Source organism: Anomaloglossus baeobatrachus, chromosome 2 (assembly GCF_048569485.1).
Source record: "Anomaloglossus baeobatrachus isolate aAnoBae1 chromosome 2, aAnoBae1.hap1, whole genome shotgun sequence".
Lineage (NCBI taxonomy): Eukaryota > Metazoa > Chordata > Amphibia > Anura > Aromobatidae > Anomaloglossus > Anomaloglossus baeobatrachus.
In genome coordinates this window covers 483,181,740-483,208,167 of record NC_134354.1, presented here as the reverse complement: position 1 = coordinate 483,208,167, position 26,428 = coordinate 483,181,740, and the positions used below count along the sequence as shown (strand labels likewise).

General features: G+C 42.6%; 1 protein-coding gene across 2 annotated transcripts in view; it reads left to right on the top strand.

The window, feature by feature from the left end:
- Window positions 1-26,428, top strand: part of SH3RF3 (SH3 domain containing ring finger 3) — a 658,302-nt gene that overhangs the window by 446,129 nt on the left and 185,745 nt on the right. The window contains exon 4 of one of the 2 annotated variants that reach the window (XM_075336429.1): window positions 13,944-14,297. The exons of the other annotated variant lie outside the window; for it this stretch is intronic. Within the exon in view, the coding sequence (XP_075192544.1) occupies window positions 13,944-14,297 (354 nt within the window). The remainder of the gene's footprint in view (window positions 1-13,943; window positions 14,298-26,428) is intronic. 2 annotated transcript variants of the gene reach the window in all.

Sequence of the window (26,428 nt, the reverse complement as noted above, 5' to 3'; positions counted from 1 at the left end):
TGATGTCTTTACAGGCCACACAGTATCAGGAAAAATAGGAAATAACCACACTATACACTTCAAAAATGCTTAAAAATCAATATTTCAACCTCAGAATGGATCTTTATTAGTGATGAGCGAGTATGCTTGTTACTACTCGGTACTCGCACGAGTATCACTGTACTCGGGCTACTCGGCGGGTACCGAGTAATTTTGCAATACTCGTGCTTTACTCGTGGTCTTCATCTCTGCATGTTGGCGCTCTTTTGAGAGCCAGCCCTCATGCAGGGATTGGCTGGCAGACCACTGCAATGCCACAGCCCTGTTAGTTGTGGAATTGCAGTGATTGGCCGGCCCGCACAGCGTGACCGAGCCTTTATACCGGCGGGCGCGCTGTGCTCTGTACACAGCCATCTCATATTCCCTGCTTTCCACGCCCACAGGCGCCTATGATTGGTTGCAGTGAGACACGCCCCCACGCTGAGTGACAGGTGTCACACTGCACCCAATCACAGCAGCCGGTGGGCGGGTCTATACTGTGCAGTAAAATAAATAAATAAATAATTAAAAAAAACGGCGTGCGGTCCCCCCAATTTTAATACCAGCCAGATAAAGCCATACAGCTGAAGGCTGGTATTCTCAGGATGGGGAGCTCCACGTTATGGGGAGCCCCCCACCCTAACAATATCAGTCAGCAGCTGCCCAGAATTGCCGCATACATTATATGCGACAGTTCTGGGGCTGTACCCGGCTCTTCCCGATTTACCCTAGTGCGTTGGCAAATCGGGGTAATAAGGAGTTAATGGCAGCCCATAGCTGCCACTAAATCCTAGATTAATCATGTCAGGCGTCTCCCCGAGATTCCTTCCATGATTAATCTGTAAATTACAGTTAAAAAACACACACACCCGAAAAATCCTTTATTAGAAATAAAAAACACTAACAAAGTCCCTCATTACCAATTTATTAACCCCGACAAACCCTCCATGTCCGGCGTACTCCACGGACTCCGGCGCTGCGTCCAGCTCTGCTGCATGGAAGTGACAGGAGCTGCAGAAGACACCGCCGCTCCGGTCACCTCCACGCAGCTAATGAAGGGAATAGCGCGATCAGCTGCTGTCAGTCAGGTAACTCCCGGCCACCGCTGGATCCAGCGGTGGCCGCGATTAACCTCAGTGACAGCAGCTGATCGCTATACTCACCTCAGTTGGTGCATGGAGCTGACTGGAGCGGCGGTGAGTAGCGCGATCAGCTGAGCTGTCACTGAGGTTACCCGCGGCCACCGCTGCATCCACCGCTGGATCCAGGTAACCTCAGTGACAGCTCAGCTGATCGCTATACTCATCTCATTAGCTGCGTGGAGGTGACCGGAGCGGCGGTGTATTCTGCAGCTCCTGTCACTTCCATGCAGCAGAGCTGGACGCGACACTGGAGGACTGTGGAGTACGCCGGACATGGAGGGTTTGTCGGGGTTAATAAATTGGTAATGAGGGACTTTGTTAGTGTTTTTTATTTCTAATAAAGGATTTTTCGGGTGTGTGTGTTTTTTAACTGTAATTTACAGATTAATCATGGAAGGAATCTCGGGGAGACACCTGACATGATTAATCTAGGATTTAGTGGCAGCTATGGGCTGCCATTAACTCCTTATTACCCCGATTTGCCAACGCACTAGGGTAAATCGGGAAGAGCCGGGTACAGTCCCAGAACTGTCGCATATAATGTATGCGGCAATTCTGGGCGGCTGCTGACTGATATTGTTAGGGTGGGGGGCTCCCCATAACGTGGAGCTCCCCATCCTGAGAATACCAGCCTTCAGCCGTATGGCTTTATCTGGCTGGTATTAAAATTGGGGGGACCGCACGCTGTTTTTTTTAATTATTTAATTATTTATTTCACTGCACAGTATACACACACCGGCTGCTGTGATTGGGTGCAGTGAGACAGCTGTCACTCAGTGTGGGAGCGTGTCTCACTGCAACCAATCATAGGCGCCGAAAAGCAGGAAAGCAGAGAATACGAGATTGATTAATGAGCGGCCGGCTTTTTCAAAAGAGGAAAAGCCACCGGAGTTTGAACAGCCGTGCAGCGCCGCGGCAGTGATCGGGGAACGGTAAGTAAGAGAGAGGGGGGGGAACTGACCGACAGACTGTGAGAGGGGGACAGACAAGACAGAGAGAGACAGACCGACGGGAGATAGAATGAAAAAAAAAATGACCGACATCGTTAGTAAAAAGCACAAAACGTGCGTTTTGGACATCGGAGTGCCACACAAGGTTTTCACGTAAAATCTTTCATGTATTAATCTCAAAAAGTAACATACACCAGCTCTATCTCACTATTGGGTATGTGCCCTTAACATTTCCGCCATGAAAATTCATTTTGGTGTCATTTTGGAAGGTTTTCTGGTGAGTCCGTAAAAATGGCGTAAAACTTAGACAAAATTGTTCACAGCTGTGACTTTTGAGTGATAAATGCTTCAAGGGGTCTTCCCCATGCTGATGCCATGTCATTTGAGCACTCTTCTGAGACTTTTGTGACATTTTTAGGGTTTCTACATGCTGCCGGGGGGTCATTTCACAAAAATACTCGGGTCTCCCATAGGATAACATTGGGCTCGGTGCTCGGGCCGAGTACACGAGTATCTTGGGAGGCTCGGCCCGAGCTTCGAGCACCCGAGCTTTTTAGTACTCGCTCATCACTAATCTTTATCTTTGGTTGTTATTAGATGTCTTTATCAGTTGTGTTTATTTTTATATTGCGCTTTTGATCCCTATCTCCACAAAACGATAAATCTAAGAATTTGGGTATTTGTGTAAGTCACTTAGGTCCATAAAACTAAAACATCTGAAATTGCACCCGGTTTGGATTTTTACTAAGTAGATCCATGTTAGCCGTTCCGCTTAATGGCTGTGACACGGAAGAATAAAGGTGTCCTTTGATGACATGGTCAATATTCATTTCTGAAATAAACAGAACTTTGAATGTCACCAGTTCACAAGGATAACTATAGCTGCCCAACAATGTGAGTTTGTCAAAGAGCTTACCTGAAAACTGTGAGGTTTAAGGGGTTGAGTAGACAATGGTCTACTCAACTAACTACAAATTGTTGCCAATTTTCAACGATAATCTCGACAATCTTTAAAACAAAGTAGTTATGCTCATCATATGTTTTTTTTTCTTTTGAGGCCTCACTATGGGCCCATTAAAGTACAGTAAATGGCTGACCATATGGCCACCTGTAAAAAAAAAACAAGATGAGAAAGGGACAAATTATTTACTTTAAGGATAATATTCTGCTTACAAAACAACCCACTGAAGAAAATGTACAATTCAGAAGTTACTGGATTCCTTCCTAATCAGTGTTAACTATTACCCTAATTTCCATGAAGTACACATTACAACATTTGAAACAAATGCCTTTCTACCTGCCGCCCCTGCCTTAACGTATTCTAATAAAATCTCCTTTGTTTGTTTACAAAGGTTATTTAATTATTTAGAGCGCCAGTGTTTGATTTTGTTAAATTACATTTGCTCATGTATTGACGTAGTAGAAAAAAAAGGTGCAATGTGGTGGGCACTGTCATATAAACGCATTACCTTTAAATAAACCAGTCATTTTGTATTATACAGTGGCCCACCACACCACAGTTTTCTTACTACTATGTCAACTGAGCCTGTTCCCGGCTGAGCAGATGGAGAAGCAATCAGGACTTTAGATTTTTATACCTTTCTCAGACTTGTGACTATCAGCTCCACAACTCTACCAGGTGGGCGTCATTCTACTATGTAGTTGACAATTATCTTTGGGTTTTACCCTATTGCGTGCCCCTGTTTTATTTTATACCTCTAAATTAGATAAGGTTTAGCTATCATTTATCTTAAACAAAACTGCTTAATGAGGCATTTTTATCAATTCTGGCAGTTTAAATGGTGGTTGGCATCCTCCTGGCAGGTCTCCAGGGGTCAGCGAAGTTAATCCTCATAACTCTGCACCCAAGCGCTTCCCTCTCACTCCTGAGTGTACTCCAGCTCTCCGTCCAGTCACCTATCGCCCCTCAATGGCCAGGAGGGGTGGGGTGTTGCTTCCGGTGGGTGGAGCTAGTGTAGGTGCTCGCTCTGGTTGTGTTTTGCTTTCTAAAAGACTCGCTTTGGATTGTGGGATTGCTGGGAGGTGGGGCACCATCGATCCCAGCGATTATGTGATGCAGGGGTCCTGGGATGCTGGATCCTCTAGTGACAGCTTTTGCCAGGGAATATGGGACGCCATGTCTTCTAGTTCAGCTAGGTGGTGGGAGGTTCCTTCCATTCAATCTTCCTCTCCCCCTCCTTTGCCCCTGTGGGTTGAAGGTGGAGACTGGGTATTACCTCAGTAGTATCAGCTGATCTATGAGAGGGATATTTAAACCCATCATCTCCTTTGGTCAGTGCTGATTATTTTCAGTTGTGCCTGGGTACTAAGGTTAGTAGTTGTGTTTCTTTTGGTTTGTTCTCTGCTCTGGTCTTTTGGTTTTGGCTTTGTTTCTAGCCTACCCTAATACCTGTTTAGTGGTTTTTACTTGTCCTGCTGGTGAACTTGCATTTGATCAGACTGTACCCAGCCACCAGACACCCCGCTATTGTCACCTGTGAAAGGCGCTGCCAAAGTTCCCCCCTCCAGAAGGCGGGTGAAAAGAACCCCCACCCTTTAAGGTGTACAGTGGCATGACGGCTAGCGCAAAGTGTGTCTGGCATACTGCGTTTCCTACCTAGCAGTCCGATCATCCCATCACTACCCTTCCATTATATTTTTTACTTTTTTTAACCAAACTAAGTAAAAATGGGGATCAGCGCTCTCCTAATGCTGCTGTCACTTGGTTTTAGAAGGCATAAATGGCTATCCTTGGTCAACCTATCCCGTGACAACCTGATCAACCGTGGTCAATCCATGACAACCTGGTCAATTGCATATCAGTATGCGATTTTTAGTAGAGCTAGGCTTTAAAATGCACCCTCTGAATTTTCATGATCAAAACAAGAATTCTAATCAGCAGAATTTTACTATTTTCATAGTCACTAGCTGGGAGATGTCACTCTCCAGTACTTAAATTCTGTTATATACTTTTAAGGTTGGGTGTATCAGCTTTTACACTAGGTAGATTTCAGATATGTAATATCGCATAGCCTTACAAAAGTCTCTGGTTTATCTTAAATCAATATGAAACATGAAAACAGCGTGTGTGAGATAATAAATCATCCCTGTACGTGAAGGGTATTTTATTGATCCACAAAAGATCAGTTTTCTTAGAATTATTGGTATAGTGGAAGAGCACAATAAATCTAACAGCTTTTCTTGTATAACATCAGTTTAAAGGGAACATACACACCATCTGGTTATGTCGAGTACACTGGTGATATATGGTTGTTCTTAAAATCTTTTTATTTTAGGATTTTTGGGAAAGGCTAATAGCTGACTCAGTAAATGTAGTGGTGTCACTGATGTTTTTCCATAAAGAGAGGGGGGGGTAGTATGTACTACTTTACAGTTTGTCAGTAGATCCAGTTATAACTAAAGTTTGTCTTATACTACATAAAAATCCCAGAATTTGCTAATATTGGTGGGACCTAGCATACAGTCTATTGTGTATCAGTTCTTTCAACCCCCCCCCCTCCACACACCCACCCGCTACCCTCCTTAACTGGATCCTTTTGCTTTGATCCCCGGTTGGAGATATATTTTATTTGTCTATGTAGTTGAAAGTTAAAAAAAATTTGCCAAAGCGTGCATGGTTTAGTCAAGGGTAATATGAAAGATACGTCCGTCAGAAGTTATATTCTCACAGTTATGCAAAATGTGAGTTTATTATTTTTTTTCAAATCCAATAACTGATTCTTATGTTTTCTTATACCCCGATTTAAAAAAAAACTTCTCTTTTTAACCATTACGTACGGATTTTTCGCTCGTGAAATTACGTACAAATGAGATGAACAAGAATAATCTTTATTGTAGCCAAAAATGGACACAATATTATAAATAAAAGTTTATTGACATTCATTCTGCAACTTTATTGGAAAATAATTCTTGTGCCTTTACTTTTCTCTTCGAAGCTTCTCTTGATACCTTTTCTCTTATAGAAGACCTGAGGATTTTCTTAGTGAAGCATCCAGTAGTAGTCTCCCATCATGTTCACATTCCATCTACCTTGATATCGTCATTCCAATTCCTTGATATCTTGATGAAATCTTTCTCCTTGCTCTTTGCTAACAGCAACAAAGTTTTCAGTAAAGTAGTCCAATTGGGAATGTAAAAACACATAACTATAAATTATTTACACAAGTCAAGGCTTTGAAATGTTCCAGCATGTTCTCGACAATGGAGTTAAATTTTGGATCTTTGTTGTAAACAGCAACTTCTTCATGACTTCTTTAAAAGAATCCCTTTTCTCCACAGCTTTCATTTTTGTTTCAAACACATCGTCCTTCATGATCTTCCAAATATCCAGATCCACAAAAATGCCTTCATTCAGTTTTGCTTTGGACAGTCCCTGAAATGTGGTATATAGGTACTTACAAGTGTGTCCTTCTTTCGGTAGAGCTTTCAAAAACTGCTTTATCAGTCCAAGCTTAATGTGGAGTGGTAGCAGGAGAACGTTAGTGGAATCAACTAAACTTTCTGCAACTATGTTCTTGACTCCAGGTTGTAAATATATTCTCATTGGCCAACTTCTTTGGCTCCAGTGATGAGTCCTACGCACACAAAGAGCATGGGTACTTTGTGTTTGCTTCTTGCTGCTTAAGGAGCAAGGAGAACTTTCAGATCACCACATATTGACCACATTTGATCCTCGTAGTTATGTTTCTTGAGAATAAAGTCTAAATTTTCATAGCTTTTCATTGATCAGGAAGGACTATCATAGCTATTATAAAAGCAGAAGCAGTGAATGCAGTTGCCATTATGAGCATGGATAGTGGGAGGACATTACAGCTTAGCAAATAGGTAGTGAAAGAAAGCCATTAAAGACTGAATAAACATTACAACTAGGGATGATCGACTACCGCAAATATTCGGAAACACCCATATTCGCCGAATAGGTCGCCACTATTTGACAATTTGCGAATATTCGATGCGCAATGTAAGTCTATGGGAAACCCGAATAGTTGCCGAATAGCAACTATTCGGGCTTCCCATAGACTTACATTGCGCATCGAATATTCGCATAGCGGCGAACTATTCGTCAGATATTCGCGAAGCCGAATATTGCTTAATATTTGTGATATTTAATCATCCCTAATTACAATAATGGAAAAAGAATTACTCTATGCATTTACATGCAACCATATATTGTAACAGTTACTTTTAGATGAGTAGAGAGTACATGCAGTCGTATGAGACCCCATAGTTTTAAACAAATTTTTCAGATTAATTGGAGTATTTCTGATTCATGTTGAATCAATTCCTCATTAATCAATTTTTTTAAAAAATTGCTAAAGCTTTCAAGATCAAATTTCAAAAGTTTTGCTCATCTTTGAATGGTAGATATCTTGCCTAACTGCACTCCAATTAATATTGTAGAGTGCAAAAGACCCGTTAACACCTTCAGGATACCACCCTTGTATCCTAATGCAATGATCACAGTCCAGCTTCTTAGCCTGCTCCATATAATTTATATACTCCATTTATTAAACTGTCATGGACGAGGATTAATATGACTAAATGTATTTATACCTGAATATATATTTTTTGTTTAGTTCTACTTTAAAGTGAACCTGTCATCTGATTCATGCTGCTAAAATTGGGATTGCAGCCAAGTATATTTTTCTCTGGAATGCTGTGGTATTTAAGAGAGAATATAGCTCGAAAACCTGTCAATCACCTGCAGCAATGCTGGTAAGAGTTGACCATTGGCTGGAACAGAGTACTCTGGCTATCGTTCTGGATCTTCTAACTATACTCTCTATGACATGGCAAAGTACATCAGAGAAAATTATAGCTGGCTGCAATTATTTAGCCTGGTTGGGATCCATGCTGTCTGCAATGTGGGCACTATGGAAGGGAACATGACAAGATGATTATTTTCTATTATATTTGAATAAAAAATTACCTATCCTTCCTTGAATACACTATCTAACAGTTTTTTCTTTTCTTTTTTTCCCTACTTCCTTTTTGATAATGCTTTGTTTGAGAATCTCAGTGCATTCTGGGATATTCAAGCATCATCAGAGGGTAAAGGTTGTGGTCACTGCCTCAGCCCCTGCTTTTTACATGAAGCAAAGCATCATCAGTGATGATAGTTTTAGGGGCTGGGCTGTGCGATGTGCATTGTGGGATATTCACAATGACAGCATGTTCTGTTACCAGCCCTGATCAGAAGTAACAAGCTGGCAACAGAGCAAACTGGCAGTGTGCATTGTTAGAATACCCGTCATGTAGAGACCAGTGCCGCCCCCAAAGGAGCTGCCATTGAGGTGGCGTCACTGGTCTCTGCATGTCAGGTATTCTGACAATGCTTACTGATAGTGCGCTCTGTTGCTGTCTCATTACTGCTGAACAGTGCATATAGGGCAGGTACTAGCCCAGCCCATGAAATTAATGACACTGATGACACTTCATTGCAGGGAGGAGGCAGAGGCTTTGTCAGTGACAGCCCCCTGATGGCACTTCATTTGAGTATCGCAACATGCACTGGGATTCTCAGGAAGGATCACCAAAAAGGAAGTAGGAAGCAAAAGAAAAGCAGTTAGATTGTGTAGTCACGGAATGGAATTTAATTTTTAACTCAAGTGTATTAGAAAATAGTTTAGATTATGGCACTAAATAGATAGGGATTTAGGATGAAAATTAATTTGCAATTTGGACCACCCCTTTAAGGTCCTGTTTAGAGTCTATTGATAGGTAATCTCTGCATGGCCAGAATAATGCTGCTAAAAGAACTCTTGAAATCAGGATTATGATGTGTGTGCTTTTTAGGGTGTGAAAGAACTTCTTAAAATTCAAAATGTGACAATTTAGTTTTCAGTACAGATTGCAAATAATCTCCTCAATCCTCGGGAGACATAGCAGACATATTATACAGAGTGAGAATCCAGAACATATAACAAAAGAATCACAAGAAGTAATCTATACTGCCAGAAGTTATGAACAATGGTCTGCAAAGAAATCAGAAACAGGACATTTGCTATTGTCTTGATGCCAAAGTTTAGAAACATATTCTAATAGTGGCATATTCAGATGGGGTGGCCACCAAATTAACCGCGTTAGTTGGTAATGTACCATGCATACGCTGTTTATAGATGTACAATTGTTCCTGATTTAGGAAGGAAGGACTGAGACTGATCACATAGGTGATAAAACACACAATTTCATGCTGGTGCTCTTTTTCCACTCAAAAAGAACTTCTGTAGTGTTTTATCAGCTACTGATAAAATGCGGCATTTAAAGCCGTCAATGTGTTTTATACACTCTGGCATTTCATCTCAGTTAAGCTTGAAAGTGCGAGTGGGTAAAGTACTCTGCATGTCAGACTTTACTAAGATACATTGTTTTCTTGTTAACGTTTTTCCCATTGTCTCTACATTTTGCATTTAACATTAAAATATCTGCGCAGATGTTTCAAAGCATTCTAGAATGCGGTATATAAGGGCTCACTGGTGGTGGCCACAGCTCATAAGTGACAAATCTGGTGACAGGTTCCCTTTCAAGACCTTTATGGTGCTACAGGCGGCGGTTTACCTGCTTTTCAGATTTTTTGTTGACACCAAATAGAGGCAAAGATATAATTTTCATTTGAAGGAAGACAGGCCATTTACAGTTACCATATTGATGCATATGGTTTCGATAAAGGGCGACCCACTTTTCCAAATCCGTCTATGAACTACAACAAAGAGACACTCATAAATAGCGTCTCTTGCTTTTCCTTATTCAGCCCATGCACATTTTACTTGTCCAGCTACCACAGCTGTTTGGCAAACCATAAAGAAGTGAGATGTGAAACAGACATGTGATTACTGGCCCAACAATTGTCTTCATGGCACAACTTTAAAGTCTAATTACTAAAAACGTAAAAATAAAATCAGGTTAAACAGACGTTAAACTAGTAGAAAAACTTTCTACTGATTCATCCAACTGTCAACCACTAAAGGGAACCTGTCAGGTCCAATATGCACCCAGAACCATGAGCAGTTCTGCATATTGCTATTCCCTGCCTAACCGTCACTGTGTACACTAGCATAGATAAAGAGATCTTTAGAAAAAGTACTTCTAAAGATCTGTTATCATATGCTAATGAGTGAGGACTAGTCCCCTGGGCGTTAATTCCCCTGGCTAGTCGGCACCATTAGCATGTTTGTACACCCCTGTGGGCGTGCTATCATGCTAGTCAATGTGCAGCATCAGAGGATGATGATCTCACTCACCTCTCCGCTAACATCGTGTCCGACGCTGGATATCGGCTCAGTGCGCATGACCCTTTTCTAAAGAAAATACCATTTCTAAAGATCTCTTTATCTATCCTAGTGTATACAAAGACAGTTAGGCAGGGATTAGCAATATGCACCCAGAACTGCTCGTGGTTCTGGGTGCATATTGGACCTGACAGGTTCTCTTTAACCTGTCACTTACTTTTTTCTAAAAGACATTATCATGCGGCAAGTTATTGTAATTTGCTTTGCCACATATAATCTGACTTCCTGTATTAGATTTTTTTAAAGGCTTTATGCTTATTTTACTGTATGAGGATGGAACAGGATACTGCAGCCTGCAATGTAGCATATTATCTGCAAGCTTTACAGTACTTGCCAAATGGAAAATTTGTAACAAAAAGTGTCAATAACATACATGCAATGCAATAATACAAAACTGTAAGGTGTTCATAGCCTTTATCATCTGCCAGTCAGCTGTCCAGATAAAGAAGCCTGATGTTACGGGGGGACTGGCAGATTAGGTTAAGGTGGTCTATTCCCAATTGCCAGTCGTGGTACACGTGCTCCCAGATGGAAAAGGAGCTGCTGGCAACCCAAAGGTTAGGCGGCGAATACAAAGCTGGGTGGCTCTGAAATAATACTGTAGACCTGGAAACTGATGTAGGGACACTTCAGACTGGACAACAACGCAGTTAGCGTTTCGGTGTACCTGTGGCGCTACACCGACCACGTGTGCAGGGAACACGTCAGGCCGGCTGGTGTCCAGGTAGCGTTGACCAGAAGACCGCCGCAAAGTGCCTTGTCGGCCACGTGTGTAGGACACGTCAGGCCGAGCGGTTCCCCGATTAGCGTTTCTGGACACCGAGGTTCTCAACTGGCCACGTGTGTACAGAACACGTCAAGCCAGGTGGTCACACCAGTAGCGTTGACTGGGAAGCCGATTCGAAGAGGACAGGTGGCGCGGCGCAGCAGCCGCAGCCCAATTAACTCCACTGGGCTGCACTAGCACGACTGGACAGTAGGAGGAAAGCGTGGTGCCTGACCCTATCGTGCCCAGCCACGGGTGTCTTGACGTGGCTGGCACCGGACACTGATCCCTACCTTACTGCTTCCAATCTAACAGGCTGTAGCCGCAATGGGCTCTATACATGGAGGTGGGCTCACAACAAGCATATGAGAAGACTGCGCACCTCCATGTTTTCTCCAGCCCCTTTTATTACCTAGAGTCTGCCCCAACCCCAGGGTGGACCACAATGGCACCTCCAGGAGCCAATAGTAGAGTGCTATGTCATCAGTGACATCACCAGCAGCCTATCCGGAACCGCCATGTCACTGATGACCTCATGGCAGCCACCCCCCAAACACCTCACCAGTCATTGTCTGACGACCAATGATGAAGTGCCAAGTCATAGGGGCGGGCCTCTACGAGCCAGTCCGGAATGGCCACATCATCAGGACACCTGATGCGTGCCGGCCTATCAGGCCCTGCCACCTCACGGACATGCCCAGTGAGATCCTTCCCGGACCTAGCCCCTGATGCACTAAGTGCCTGAGCATGCTCAGTAGGCCCAACACAGGACTTAGACACGGCACGATGTCCAAGTACCTGTGCAAAGAGGTTTTTCGCACTAAGTGTAGGACCATGCTCAGTAGCCTGAACAGAGGACTTAGCCTCAGCAATGGCACTATCATGCTGAGCATGTTCACTAGGCGAAACACTGGACTAAAGGCCGCTTTACACGCTGCGACATCGCTAAAGCGATGTCGTTGGGGTCACGGATTTTGTGACGCATATCCGGCCACGTTAGCGATGTCGTTGTGTGTGACACCTATTAGCGATTTTGAATCATTGCAAAAACGCTCAAAACATGCCCCCCTAAGCTCAATTATCGATACTGCTGCAGTAACGATGTAGTTTATCGTTCCTGCGCCAGCACACAACGCTACGTGTGACACGGCAGGAACGAGGAACCTCACCTTACCTGCGTCCGACCAGCAATGAGGAAGGAAGGAGATGGGCGGGATGTTCGTCCCGCTTATCTCCGCCCCTCCGCGTTGATTGGGCGGCCGACCGTTTAGTGACGTCGCTGTGACGCCAAACGAACCGCCCCCTTAGAAAGGAGGCGGTTCGCCGGTCACAGCGACATCGCTATGCAGGTAAGTAGTGTGACGGGTCCGGGCGATGTTGTGCGCCACGGGCAGCGATATGTCCGTGTCGCACAACCGATGGGGGCGGGTATGCACGCTAGCGATATCGGTAACAATATAGCAGCGTGTAAAGCGGCCTTAAGGCTGTGGCTGGGGTAAATTGGCATGCGCATGCGCACTAGCCGTCTCTCCACACTTAGACATGGAGGAGGAAGCAGCCAGCTGGACAACCCGAGGCACAGCCAAAAACGGCAGCCAGCGCCTGGGCGCGACAGGAACCGTAGCAGGCTGCTTGCGGCTATGGCGGCGCCGATTCGTAACACCTGATTTTGACATTTGTTCTGTTTAGATGTGGTAAAAAAAATCTGTTCCAACAGTGTTTAACAAAGTTTTGCTAAACCTCTAATAATATGGATATCATTGATGCTCATTGGCACTCATTGACTTACAAAATGTTTAATTGGGTATGTTTGTGGTATGCATGCTGCCACATTCTATCCATCAAATCAAGCCAAATTGCAAAGAAGACTACAAATAAAGCCTCCAATGCAAATATGAAATATGGAATATGATTTTAGCGAGTAACAAATTCTTCATAGATGTTCTAAAACATGATTTATAACATGAAAGAGTAGTTAGGTTGTAATATTATGTACTAAGAAGAAATCAATGCAAATAAGCTTACCTCCAGAAAGAATAAGGTTGGCCTTCTAGTCATCTTTTGAAGGCAATGATTCTAAAAATAGAACAAGAATAGGTTCTACAAATAACCTACTGTAACTGGGGTTGAATAGAAGTTTCTTCCATACAGTGGCTTACTTCACCTTGCAATCTCTTAAAGATTAGGCCGGCTTAGTAACAAAATTGATTATTTTTGTGCATATATCAATATTATACTGGGTTCCGGAAACAAAAGATGGACTGAGCACTATTGGAATGGATTTCCGTTATTACTGTTAAAGCCAAAGAATCCTCATTTTATTTATAAAAAAGAAAATATTCGAGGTCGATAGATCTTTTTTTAATCTTACAAGTGTCATATTTGGATATTTTGGCCAAAGGGTAATTGGAGAATTATCAGTTTTGGTAATACAGTATATAATAATAATAATAATAATAATAATAATAATAATAATAATAATATATTTGGATATTTTGGCCAAAGGGCAATTGGAGAATTAGTTTGAGTAATACAGTATATGATAATAATAATAATAATAATAATAATAATAATAATAATAATAATAATAATAATAATACAGAGGCATTGCTATTGTATCTTTTAGAATTTTTACAGTGTTCACTTTGTATCTGCTTTCAGCAAATGGCACGGAAATATAGGCAACAGGATACAACTTGACAATCATTTAATTTCTTTTCTTTTCTTTCTTTCTCCTTAATGTTCCTTTTGCACTCAGCTGAACGAGGCAGCCAAACAACTTATTGAGAAGGACAAGACAAGCTTATCCTCAGCACCAGGCTATGAGGTCCCTGTCTCTGTTGATGCCAACATGGTACTCAGTGTGACCCAGACTACTATACTAAACAATACCGGAATTGTCAGTGCCAACCAGAGGCATGTCGATATCAAGAAGAATGCCAAGAAGCGCCACTCGTTCACAGCCCTCAGTATGACGCACAAATCCTCCCATGCCATGAATAACAGGCATTCCATGGAAATTAGTGCTCCAGTATTGATCAGTTCTAGTGATCCTCGCGCTGCTGCCAGAATCGGAGGCATGGCTCAACTTTCATCCAGTGCACCAGTCCAGGTAACTGTTTTTAGAACAGCCAGATGAGGGCATAAGTAACAATTAGGAGCCCATTCAGATGGCCAATATTTGCAATCTATAACAATAGTGTGTTGCCTGTGCTGTGCAGTTTCCTCTTATGTAATGTATACATGTATCCTCCATACATGTGCCCACTATGGGAATCTCCACATGCTAAGATCTCTTTTGCATGTATATCTCTACTAACATTAAATCCAATATAGAAAATAGTCTAATACTAAACCTGTGCTGCCCTCATTATGACAGCATGAGCAGGATCACATTATAATATACTGTTGACTCTCCTTGTTATTCATGGCTGTTGGAAGGTTAACTAGTTACATAAATTATCATTTATTAACATAATAAAATTTAAGGCTTATTAAAGCCTGCCAACATATAGACCTAATCCACGGAGGGTCTAGGCCTATTCACACCCTGCTATTTCCCATTGACTATCTTGTGCCTTTGTCCTTAATGCATGGGCGAGTATACGTACTTCTGCATCTTACTAACCATCTGTAGGTATTCAACGCTACTTTTTTCATTGGTGATCTATTTTAACTATTTTAATTTTTAGGTTTTAATATATTTTTCCTATTTTTTAAAATCTGCTGGAAGTGTAAGTAGTGTCAAATACACATTGAAAACTATCAGTATCGTCTAAATCAATTTCAGTTTGGGGTCACAGAATAAAAGCTCGTTGTTAGGTTTGCATATTTTATTTCATAGCCTTTCACACAAGAAGAAACTTTTTGATGAAAACTGTTGAGCTTTTTTCTTCATGTCTCCTAAAAGACAGAAACTTGGTTATTATGCAACAGGAGTAATCATTATAATGGAGCCCCGCTTGTGTCATGTATGCCCGATGGTGCTTAGGATGTCAGGTCTCAGATGGTGGAGTCTGCTATCATATTATTAACAATTAACTATTCTCGACAGATGCTTGGCAAGGTGCAGGCTTGGATTTATCTCAAAAGGATCTCATGAATAATGTAGCTGTGCTAATTCCAAGACTGGTAACATCCTGCCAGTTTCAGGATATAGTCATACAACATAAAGTAGATATGATGAATTAAAATGACAATGTTTATAAGGTTTATTCACCCCTTTTCATGAGGTTAGTCGTAATTCTAGGAACATAGATCGCCAGCAGTGACTGAATGCTTCATGGAGGCTTGTATGGTGTTTAGTTGTTTAAAGGGAATCTGTCAGCAGGTTTTTGCTACCTCATCTGACTGCATCATCATGTAGACAAAGAGATCCTGAATCCAACGATGTATCACTTATGATACTAGGTGTAGATTTTCTGACACAATCAGAATTTTTAGATTTAGTCATGCAGCAGAGCTGAGAGAGCTGTCTTCGCCCACACCAGGCTCTCTATAGAGATTGTACATTGACAGTGAAGTGTGAATCAGACGAGGGGTCGTGTCGGACTGTCAGGCACGTGACATTGTACCACGAGCAACAATGTCACGTGCCTGACAGTCCAACATCCCCCTCCTCTGATTCAACAAGTCCTGCTGCTTAAACAAACATAGCAAATATACAACATTGGACCTTGACAAAACAGGTATCCCTGAATTCTCTGTGTTACCCCTTGCATCATGTTGTCTTTAGCCTATCAAAAACCTGCTGACAGATTACTTTTAAATACAGTGGCTATGAATACAGCCAGGAGCATTCATACTGTATGTGGAAACTACACGGGGGCCCTGAAACCAAGGGGCTCACTTTCACTTTTAAAGGGAACTTGTCACAATTTTTTTTTTTTTAAATGTTTGGACTTTTATTGAAAAGTTTAGTTATTAGGGTAAAAACATTAAATTGTATATTTTTTTTTAATTGAATAACTTTTTAATTCAACTCCTATATGTATTTGTTAACCTATAAGTGTCAAAGCACAATTCACACTCAGCATCATTTTATAGTAGCACAGCAATTTGCACTTGTTTACAATTTCCCTCTGTCACCTATAATTGATATGATTCTACTGGAGCTGTCATGTCATTGCAGTACTCAGATCACAGTAATGAGCAGTGATCACAAGTCCATGCACTAATCTCATGGTGTTGATTTCATCTAATAACATATACTCAACACTCGTTGAAGTAACTGCTGCAGTTTTGGTGCCTAAACCTAGTGAGCACTCTATGCTAATTAGGATGATCAGAGTAAAGCAGTCATGTCATTACAATGTTCACATCACAGTAATAAATAGTGGGCGCTCATCAGATCCAAGCGACAGGACTGTGGCAATGACTTCATCTATGCCACTCTGTTGATGTGACGTCAGTAAAAGCCATTGACTCGGTGATCTGCGACTACTCTGTGCTGCCGGAGAACGGCGCTAGACTCTCTCTTTTGGAACTTATACGCATATACGTATAAAGGGCATATACGGCAATTTGTACAAAAAAAGTGCCGTATATGCCCTTTATGGTTATAATGTAATTGACTCCTGCTCAAATAACTGAACCTCTAGTGATCTTACGCTGTTATTCCACGTTCCACAGGTTAAGAATCTATGGATCTCCAAATTGACTAGTAAGCATAAATTTTGCAGTGTACACCAATACTACAACATGATACATTATAACAATAACAATATCACATTTTCAGTTGTATCTTATGCCCTAAATACACGCTGAATGTTATTAGACTTTGCGGTTGAAGCGATTCATATCAATAAATAACTTAATAATGGCAATTAAACATAGGTGTAAAAGTGCTTGCAAGAGTAATTTCGCAATCATAAACTGGAAGTTATTTGGTAAAAAGTTCAATGTTTTCTAAATTCTGATTAAATGAGGAACTATCATTTACAATTTCAGTTGTGTTGGTTCTGGGTAGCAAATTTAGGCCGGTTTCACACCTCAGGTTTTTCTCTCATGTGAAAAATAGAATGGTTTTGTTTCGTTTACTGATTTGATGTTTGTTCCATGTACCAATTTTTACAATTTGTGCATCATCTCCTATAGACTACATAGTGAATAATGGACAGCATTTTGATGACACAATGAAGGCATTAAAGGGATATTTCCAACATCCTATCCCAATGTGTAGTAGGCGTAACAATAATAATATTAGCAAATACAGTTGTACCTTGCTTAACGAGAACAATCCGTTCTGAGACTGTGCTTGTTAATCAAGTTACTCGTTCAGCAGAGCAAGGTTTCCCATAGGAAATCATTGCAATGCTGACAATTCGTTCCACAATGTGTTAAATGTCCCATCCTGGTCCCCTATTCTATCATTCCACACACGTACAAACACGCACAAACAAGCACAAACACACACAAACTCACACTAACACACAAGCACACATGCACACGCACATATTATATGCTCACCTTACCTTCCGATCCATCGCCGGTCTCCTGGGACTTGCTGTTCTCCGGTGCGGGCCGTGTATCAGGTAATCATAACGACGAGGGCGGAACTTCCTGCCAGAGTGCTGACGTCAAAGGCAAAGCCGCTTGCCTCTAATTGGCCAGCGCGCTGCCTTTGACAAGCGGTGACAGGAACCAGGAAGTTCCTGCTTCATTGCTATGGATGCCAATGCCTGGAGTGGAGCGGAGCGGAGCAGAGCGGCGCGGCGCACTACAGGACCCAGGAGGCCGGCGATGAAACGGAAGGTACAGATATTATATGCACACCTTACCTTCCGTTCCACCGCCGGCCTCATGGTACTTGTAGTTCGCCGCTATGTACCCGGGAACTACAAGAACCATGAGCCCGGCGGTGGAACGGAAGGTAAGGTGAGCATAATACTGTATGTGTGTGAGTGCGTGTATGTTTGTGTGTGTTTGTGTGTACATATGTGTGTTTGTGTGGACTTCAAGTGCGGGTTAGAGCGTGGTGGGTGGACGGAACCGGAAGTGTGTGAGGTGAGGATTTCGCTCGTACAGCAAAGCTTTCTCGTAAACCGAGTTACAAATTTACAGAAAGCTTTGCTTGTTAAGCAAAATTCTCGTTAAGTGGGTTACTCGTTAAGCGAATTAGAAATGTAGTACAGTTCTCCTGATATAGCCATGTCTCTTACCTCATGTGCAGGACATTACAGCTCTGGGATCCAAGGCTACGTCCACTCATATAGTGAGTTACTTAGTTGCTCATGGTCGTTATCATGCATACATAAACTGCAGAGATGAGCGGACCCTTGGAATTTTGGATTCTGCTGGTCCAGCTGAACTTTTTTAAAGTTCAGTTTTTGACCCGCACTTGACCGGAACTTCATTCGTAGTCACTGATTGGCCGTTCAGGTCTCCGCCCACATACAGCCAGCCATAAACAGATCACTTCCGGGTGAGGGTGGGAGGATGTTTCCATTTTTTTTTTTTTTTTGTGTGGTGCAAACTATATCTGATGATGCTATTGTTACCGCCAGTGCGAGCCGCTTAAACACTGCAAGCGACTCACACTGGGCTGAGCACCAAGCGTACCCGAGCACAGGGATGCTTGCTAGAGTGGTGTTCATAATTAAAGCCTCCAAACACTGAACAGCAGCTTTGTTTTCTTAGAAAAGTCTGTGTTTGTATCAATCACCAAACTTCACATTCGCTTTTCTGTAATAAGCTGCAATACCCTTCACATATGTATAGCTACATAGCTAATTAGGAGAACTATACTACATTTCTAAATGGAGGTATTTGCTAATATTATTATTATTACACTTACTACATATTGGGGTGGGATCTTGGATATGAATGCCCCTTTTTTAAGTGCGATCTGTCTTTTTCGTGAACTTCTTCACTTGAATCGACTTTGAGATGAAAATACTATGAAAATAGGATGTCTTCATTGTTTTGGGTGTTTTTTTACATTATAATCGTCTACAGAAACCCATAAACCCCTGATATGTTAGTATAACAGTTGAAATTAATATATCTTTGTTCGCATACATACAACAAACACTGATGTGTGGATGAGCGCCATCTATTACAACTCAATTTGTATAATGACAGTTCAGTATCAGTCTAATGTAGAAATATCAGTAATAGATTTTCAGCATTGACCAAGTTTCCAATCTTTGCTAATTTTAAAGAAAATAGCTGATTACTGTGACAATGGCTGGAAATGATTATCTTTTGATATATGTTTTGTCTCCGTTGAATACGTCACACTGAATAATCTGAAATTGAAATTCATTCATTGATAAACCAAGCAGAAAGAAATGTCGGTCTGTTCTAGGTCCGTTAATATTTAGTCAAGCAGTTGAATGCACATATCTAATGAGGTCGCTTTTTATCCCACTCGTGTGGACATCTTGAGTTGAAGCATGTGAGGCATTTTAATATGTGGCAAGCAATTTACTCAGGTAACTGCGCAAATTGCATCTGACATCTAAAACGTGAGTGGAGAGAAAGACGCTGAAGAGGTGGAGGAGGAGGCCTTTCCAAGTAGCAGTCACATTAATTCAGCAAATGCATCAATACATCTGTTCTGTGTGATATCGTCTAATGCAATAACAACATTGACAAGCTCTACTGAGCTAATCTTCTTTTAGCAGGGCAGAGATACGCTTCCAATTTTAATACCATTTACCTGACGACAGGTAACAGCAGATACCAGGGATGAAAGATTAAAAGAGCCCTTTAATGTTTCCTAAATTTGTAATGTCTGTCAATTGGGATTTAGTGGGTAAAAAGAACCAGGATTACTGAAGGCATACAAGGCGGAAACAAAGCAGCTTCACGGTAAACATATGAATGGTGCGCGTAGAGTGGAAGAGTAATGCGCTGTCTTTTCTTAGAAGACATTGATTATCCATCTGTTTTTTTTTGAGTACACCCTGTCAATGAAAGGATAAAGCCTGGCAATGATTTCATGGACATGCATTGATGCATCGGAAAGATATCCTTCTCTCCAAAGCCTGTTGAGACACAATCATATAACGAGTTTGAAGGATGTCTAATAAATAGCAGTGATTTGCTCACTTTGACACATAAATGAACACAATAGTATATTGGATGAATGATATTACAACAGAAAAAAACATATCCACTACACAATAGATTTTGACCAAAAGTAATAATTCAGCTACACAAAATCGATATAAAAAATGTTATATACTTTTCTAGGAAAGGGGAAGCAATATGGCTTGCCAGTTGCAGTGTTCCCGCATTCTCATTGTACTGGTTGTAAAACAGGCTAGTCTGATGTGAAATATTACCCTTGCTCAGCTTGTGCCAAAATTATGCAGCAGAATAGGTTACAGACAGCAATATTTTTTGTTGCCATTTTAAGGAAAATGAACTACAAATGATACTATTGATCCATGGATTATTTCTTCACTCTGAAACATCAGATTTTTTATGTATTGGCTTGTAAGGCATGAACAAACAAGGTAATTAATATTCAAGGTGCTCACCACTAATTAGGCCACGGTTCAGTTACAGACCTGCTATTTCACTATTGAAATCTATGCTATCCTGGAAACTTGAGCCCAAGATGAGGATATAAAAGATGGGTCTCAGAGATGCCTCCTATTAGTAATCTGGGGCTTAGTAGCTGCTCTGATCTGTCATTAACCCTGTATTACCCCAAGAGACCACATGACTTTTTTTAAATTATTAATTTAAATAATTTAAAAGAAAGCTGCATTATTTTAATACACAGCCAAGATAACCGCATGGCTTCAGCCTCTAGCTGTATGCTTTATCTGTGCTGGGTATTATAATATAGGGAGACCCTACGCCAATTTTTTAAATTTATTTTTACATTATACATACGCACACAGCGTCTGTGATTGAAAGCATTTAGATGCATCAGACAGGGTAAGGGCGCTGTCTGACTGCAACTAATCACAGATGCCAAGACTGTTGGTGGGCAGGGGAAGCAGTAAATATGTATGAAGGTAATGAGCGGCCCCAGAATTAGCGATACAGCTGCGCGGGAGACTCGGTAAGTATAAGTCGCTTGCTCTAATCTCCCTATCCATTCTAACACCATTTTAAAGCACTGGAATCAGGTCCTCGTAGTCATATGGGGACTGACGGGTTTTTTTAAAAACCCGGTTGGAATGCCAATCCTGGGTATCTGTGGGTCCACCCATCACTATTTACAACTAACATTAGTATTAATAGAAGCAGGAAGATTAGCTAGTAGGTACGTGCCCACAAGAATGCAAGTGTAACGTCTGCCTGGAGCCACAGACTCAGACTGGCTGTAAAGTGAGGCTAGAGGAAAGCTGCTCACAAAGCAGGACCCTGAGAACTCTGCAACCCTTTAACCCCTGTACAGGAATTTGGAATTACACAGAGCCCCAGAGATCCCCACCTGTTGTAGGCTGTAGTCCGTGGTAGCCAGGCAGGGTCTAAAACCAGGAAATGCAAAACAGGAACAGGTCGGCAGGCAAGGGTGTAATGAGGAAACAAAGCAGAGGTCAAAACCAGGACTTGCAGCAATGTACAAAAATGACAGACAGGAGGGTAGTCAGAAAGCAAGCAAAGGGCAGCGCACAGGAATTACTATACAAACAGAACAGGAACCAGGAATACAGAACTATCTCTGGCTGTGGTCAGCAGACAGGAGGGGGAATAGGAACGGTGTGGTGTCTTCCAATTAGTTGTAGCTGAATTATGGTAACTTCAGCTGGAAGACACACGCCACCTACAGTCAGCCAGTGGAAGTCGATGGAGCAGACTCCGGTGGGCACGTACCAGTACCCCCCCTCCACTGGGGACTCCCGGACCCTCATAACCCAGCTTGTCAGGGAACTAGAGGTGAAATCGCCTGACAAGACCTATAGCATGTACCTCACTTGCTGGGACCCATGGTCTCTCCTCAGGGCCATAACCCTTCCAATGTACCACATACTGCACCGCCCCTCTAACAATATGGGAGTCAAAGATTTTCTGTACTTCATACTCCCAGTTACCTTTAACCAAAACAGGAGGAGGGGGGCCTGACTGGGTGAATGCGAAAACGATACAACTTGAGGAAGGATTTGTGGAACACATTCGATATTTTAAAGGACTGAGGGAGGTTCAGGTGGAAAGCTGTGGGATTAATGACCTCGACTATCTCTTAAGGTCCAATAAATCTGGGACCTGGCTTAGCAGAAGGGACCTTGAGTTTTATATGACGAGTGAACAACCATACACTGTAACGCTCCCGGTCCGACCGCGCGGCTCACCACCCGTCGCTCCAACCCCTGGGATCCCCGCTCCCCGCCGAGCCCACTCTCCTGCTACCCCGTCCAGACCTTTTCCCCGTCGGCTCCGTGCCGCTCACTCACTGCAGACACTTGCGCTCCAGCGTCCTGCCTCTCCTCCTTTGGTCTCGGCTCTGACTTCCGGGTTGCGGCCTTCACACATGCACACTAGGGGGAGCGCGCGTGCACTCACCTAGACTTAAAGGGCCAGCACAGCTGTCCAGAATATCACTAATATATTTGGGTATTTAAGACTTGCTACTCCCCATGGCCAGTGCTTGTTCAACGTGTCCCTGTAGCTTGTCTCTTGTACTAGTTGTTCAGGTCCCGCCATACCTGTGCTTGTGTAACTCTGTCTCTGCTTGCAGATCCTGAGTACCGTTCTGAGCACACAGTCCAGCCTGATCCCAGCAACCTGCACCAGTCTTCGGTTCTGGACTTCAGCCTGATCCCGTTAACCTGCACCAGTCTCCGCTCCTGGACTTCAGCCTAATTCCTGTGATCTGCACCAGTCTCAGTTCTGGACTTCTGCCTGATCCCGTTAACCTGTATCTGGTCCAGATCGGATCCTGCATCCAGTGACTCTTGTTGATCCCGGCTTCCGTGCATATAGGCCCTCTGCAGTTACGCCCAACAGTCCCTGTATAGGGGTTCGCTCGAGGGGGAGTCCGGTGAATGGTCCAGTTGGTCCACTCCCAGGACTATCCTTACATACCTTATCTCCAACTCCAAGGCTTGGGCCCTTGGAATGCCTCTTATTAGCAGTCAAGGCTTGACCACCCTGTGCCCTCTTCAAGTTCTCTTTCACCTCAGACCAGATAGCTTTCAGTTTGTCCACAGTGCTTTCAGCCTCAGGAGTATCCACCGTAGAGGAAGAAAACAACCCAAAACGTGGATGCAACCCAAAATTGCATAAAAAAGGGGTAGTCTGGATAGACTCCTAATACTGATAATTGATGGCAAACTCAGCTAGTGGTAGATATTCCACCCAGTCAGACACAACACCAAAGATATTGTTCTAAGATTTGATTAGAATGTTCAGTCTGACCATTGATCTCTGGGTGGTAGGCAGAAGAAAAAAAATAACTTTATATTAATCTTTTTACAAAAAGCCCTTCAGACTTTTAAGACGACTTGCGTTCCTTGGTCAGAAACAATATTCTCCGGAACCCCGTGTAACCGCACAATATGCCTAATGAACAACCTGCTTAGAGTTTCAGAATTAAGTAATCCAGAAAATGGAACAAAATGACACTGTTTGCTGAACTTATCCACTACCCAGATACTAGTCTTCCCTTCTCAGGGTGGGAAGTCAATGATGAAGTCCATGGAAAGATGGGTCCAAGGACTTCTTGGAATAGGTAGGGACTGAAAAAATCCAGCGGGACGGGTACGGGGTGTCTTGGCTCGAGCACAAGTTTCACAGGCCATTACGTATTCCTTACAGTCCTTTGCTACGGTTGACCACCAAAAATGTATGATTATAAGTCGGAGGGTATTGCCTATACCAGGGTGACGTGCAAGGACAGAATTATGGGACTCCTGAAGTACCAGTAGGCGAAGTGTGGGAGTGACAAACAGTTTACAGTCAGGAGTGGTTTCAGGGGCCTGGTATTGGGCATTACAGATCTGTTCTATCAAATCTAAGGATATCGATGATACAATAATGCCTTTAGCTATAATAAGGACTGGTTCAATGTTTTCCGATTGAGAGGGACAAAAGCTATGGGAATGTGTATTAGCTCTTGTCTTCTTGGTAACGGGCCGGAACGTTACCACAATCAAATCTAGAGAAGAACAATGCCCACCTACCTTGCCTAGGATTGAGTCTCATAGCAGATTCCAGATAAGTGAAGTTCTTATGGTCTGTGATGACTGTGACTTTATGTTTGGCGCCCTCAAGGAAGTGGCGCCATTCCTCGAAGGCCCATTTAATAGCCAATAGCTCACGATTACCAATATCATAGTTTCTCTTGGTGGGAGAAAAATTGCGGGAAAAGAAGGCACAAGGACGAAGCTGAGTGAGAGAAGGAGTACCTTGTGATAGCACCGCCCCAACTCCAACCTCGGATGCATCGACTTCCACAATAAAGGGACGCGTAAGGTCAGGCTGAACCAGAATCGGGCCTCAGGAAAAAGAGTCTTTTATTTAGAAAAGGCATGGATCGCCTCTAGCTTCCAATTAACTACATCCGCCCCCTTTTTAGTCAAATCGGTGAGGGGTTTGGCAATCTTGGTAAAATCCCTAATAAATATGCAATAATAATTTGCAAACCCAAGGAAACGCTGCAAGGTTTTCAAGGACTTTGGTTGCACCCACTCCTTAATCGGCTGTAGCTTAGAGGGATCCATACGGAAGCCTTCTGCAGACAATATATAACCCAGGAAATTAACCTCATCAACAAAAAAACCCACATTTTTCATATTTAGCAAACAGGGAGTTCTCCCTGAGTCTCTGGAGTACAGTGCGTACATGTTGGACAAGTGACGTAGCACCAGGAGAGTAAATCAGAATGACATCCAGATAGACCACCACATACTGACCACAGATATCTCTGAAAATGTCATTGACAAAGTTCTGAAAAACAGTCGGCGCATTACTTAACCCAAAAGGCATTACTAGGTACTCATAGTGTCCCTCTGGAGTGTTAAATGCCGTTTCCCACTCATCTCTTTCTCTGATGCGGATTAGGTTATAGGCAACCCTAAGATCCAGCTTAGTGAACCACCGGGCTCCTATGAGCTAGTTAACCAGATCGGGGATGAGTGGCAGAGGGTACTGATTCTTTACAGTAATAGCGTTAAGTTCACCTTCAATACAAGGTCTGAGGCCACCATCTTTTTTATCCACAAAAAAGAATCCAGGCCGGACTAGTGACCTGGATGGACTGATAAACCCTTTCTGCAGACTGTCTGCTATATAATCTTTCAAGGCTTGACGTTCTGGACCAGAAAGACAATATATAACCCAGGAAATTAACCTCATCAACAAAAAAACCCACATTTTTCATATTTAGCAAACAGGGAGTTCTCCCTGAGTCTCTGGAGTACAGTGCGTACATGTTGGACAAGTGACGTAGCACCAGGAGAGTAAATCAGAATGACATCCAGATAGACCACCACATACTGACCACAGATATCTCTGAAAATGTCATTGACAAAGTTCTGAAAAACAGTCGGCGCATTACTTAACCCAAAAGGCATTACTAGGTACTCATAGTGTCCCTCTGGAGTGTTAAATGCCGTTTCCCACTCATCTCTTTCTCTGATGCGGATTAGGTTATAGGCACCCCTAAGATCCAGCTTAGTGAACCACCGGGCTCCTATGAGCTAGTTAACCAGATCGGGGATGGGTGGCAGAGGGTACTGATTCTTTACAGTAATAGCGTTAAGTTCACCTTCAATACAAGGTCTGAGGCCACCATCTTTTTTATCCACAAAAAAGAATCCAGGCCGGACTAGTGACCTGGATGGACTGATAAACCCTTTCTGCAGACTGTCTGCTATATAATCTTTCAAGGCTTCACGTTCTGGACCAGAAAGATTATAAATCCTACACTTGGGGAGATGGGAATTGGGGACCAAATCGATGGGGCAATCATAATCTCTGTGTGGAGGTAATTTTTCAGAGTCAGAAACAGAAAACACGTCAGCAAAATCCCTGAATACATGAGGTAAAAAGACAGGTTCAGCTCTAGTCAGGTTAATATATAAAGACATGCATGTGTCCTGACACTCAGGGCTCCAGCGCACAGTCTCACCCTGGTGCCAGTCTATGACCGGATTATGTTTGCGCAGCCATGGCATGCGTAATACTACTGCAGACATCAAGTTCTCAAGAACAAAAAATGATACAGATTCCACGTGCAAAGCTCCAACAAGCATGGAAACCTCTGGAGTTCTAAACTTAACAACACCCTGAGTAAGGGGAGTATTATCAATGGCAGAGATTCTAATATAAGAGCTTAGT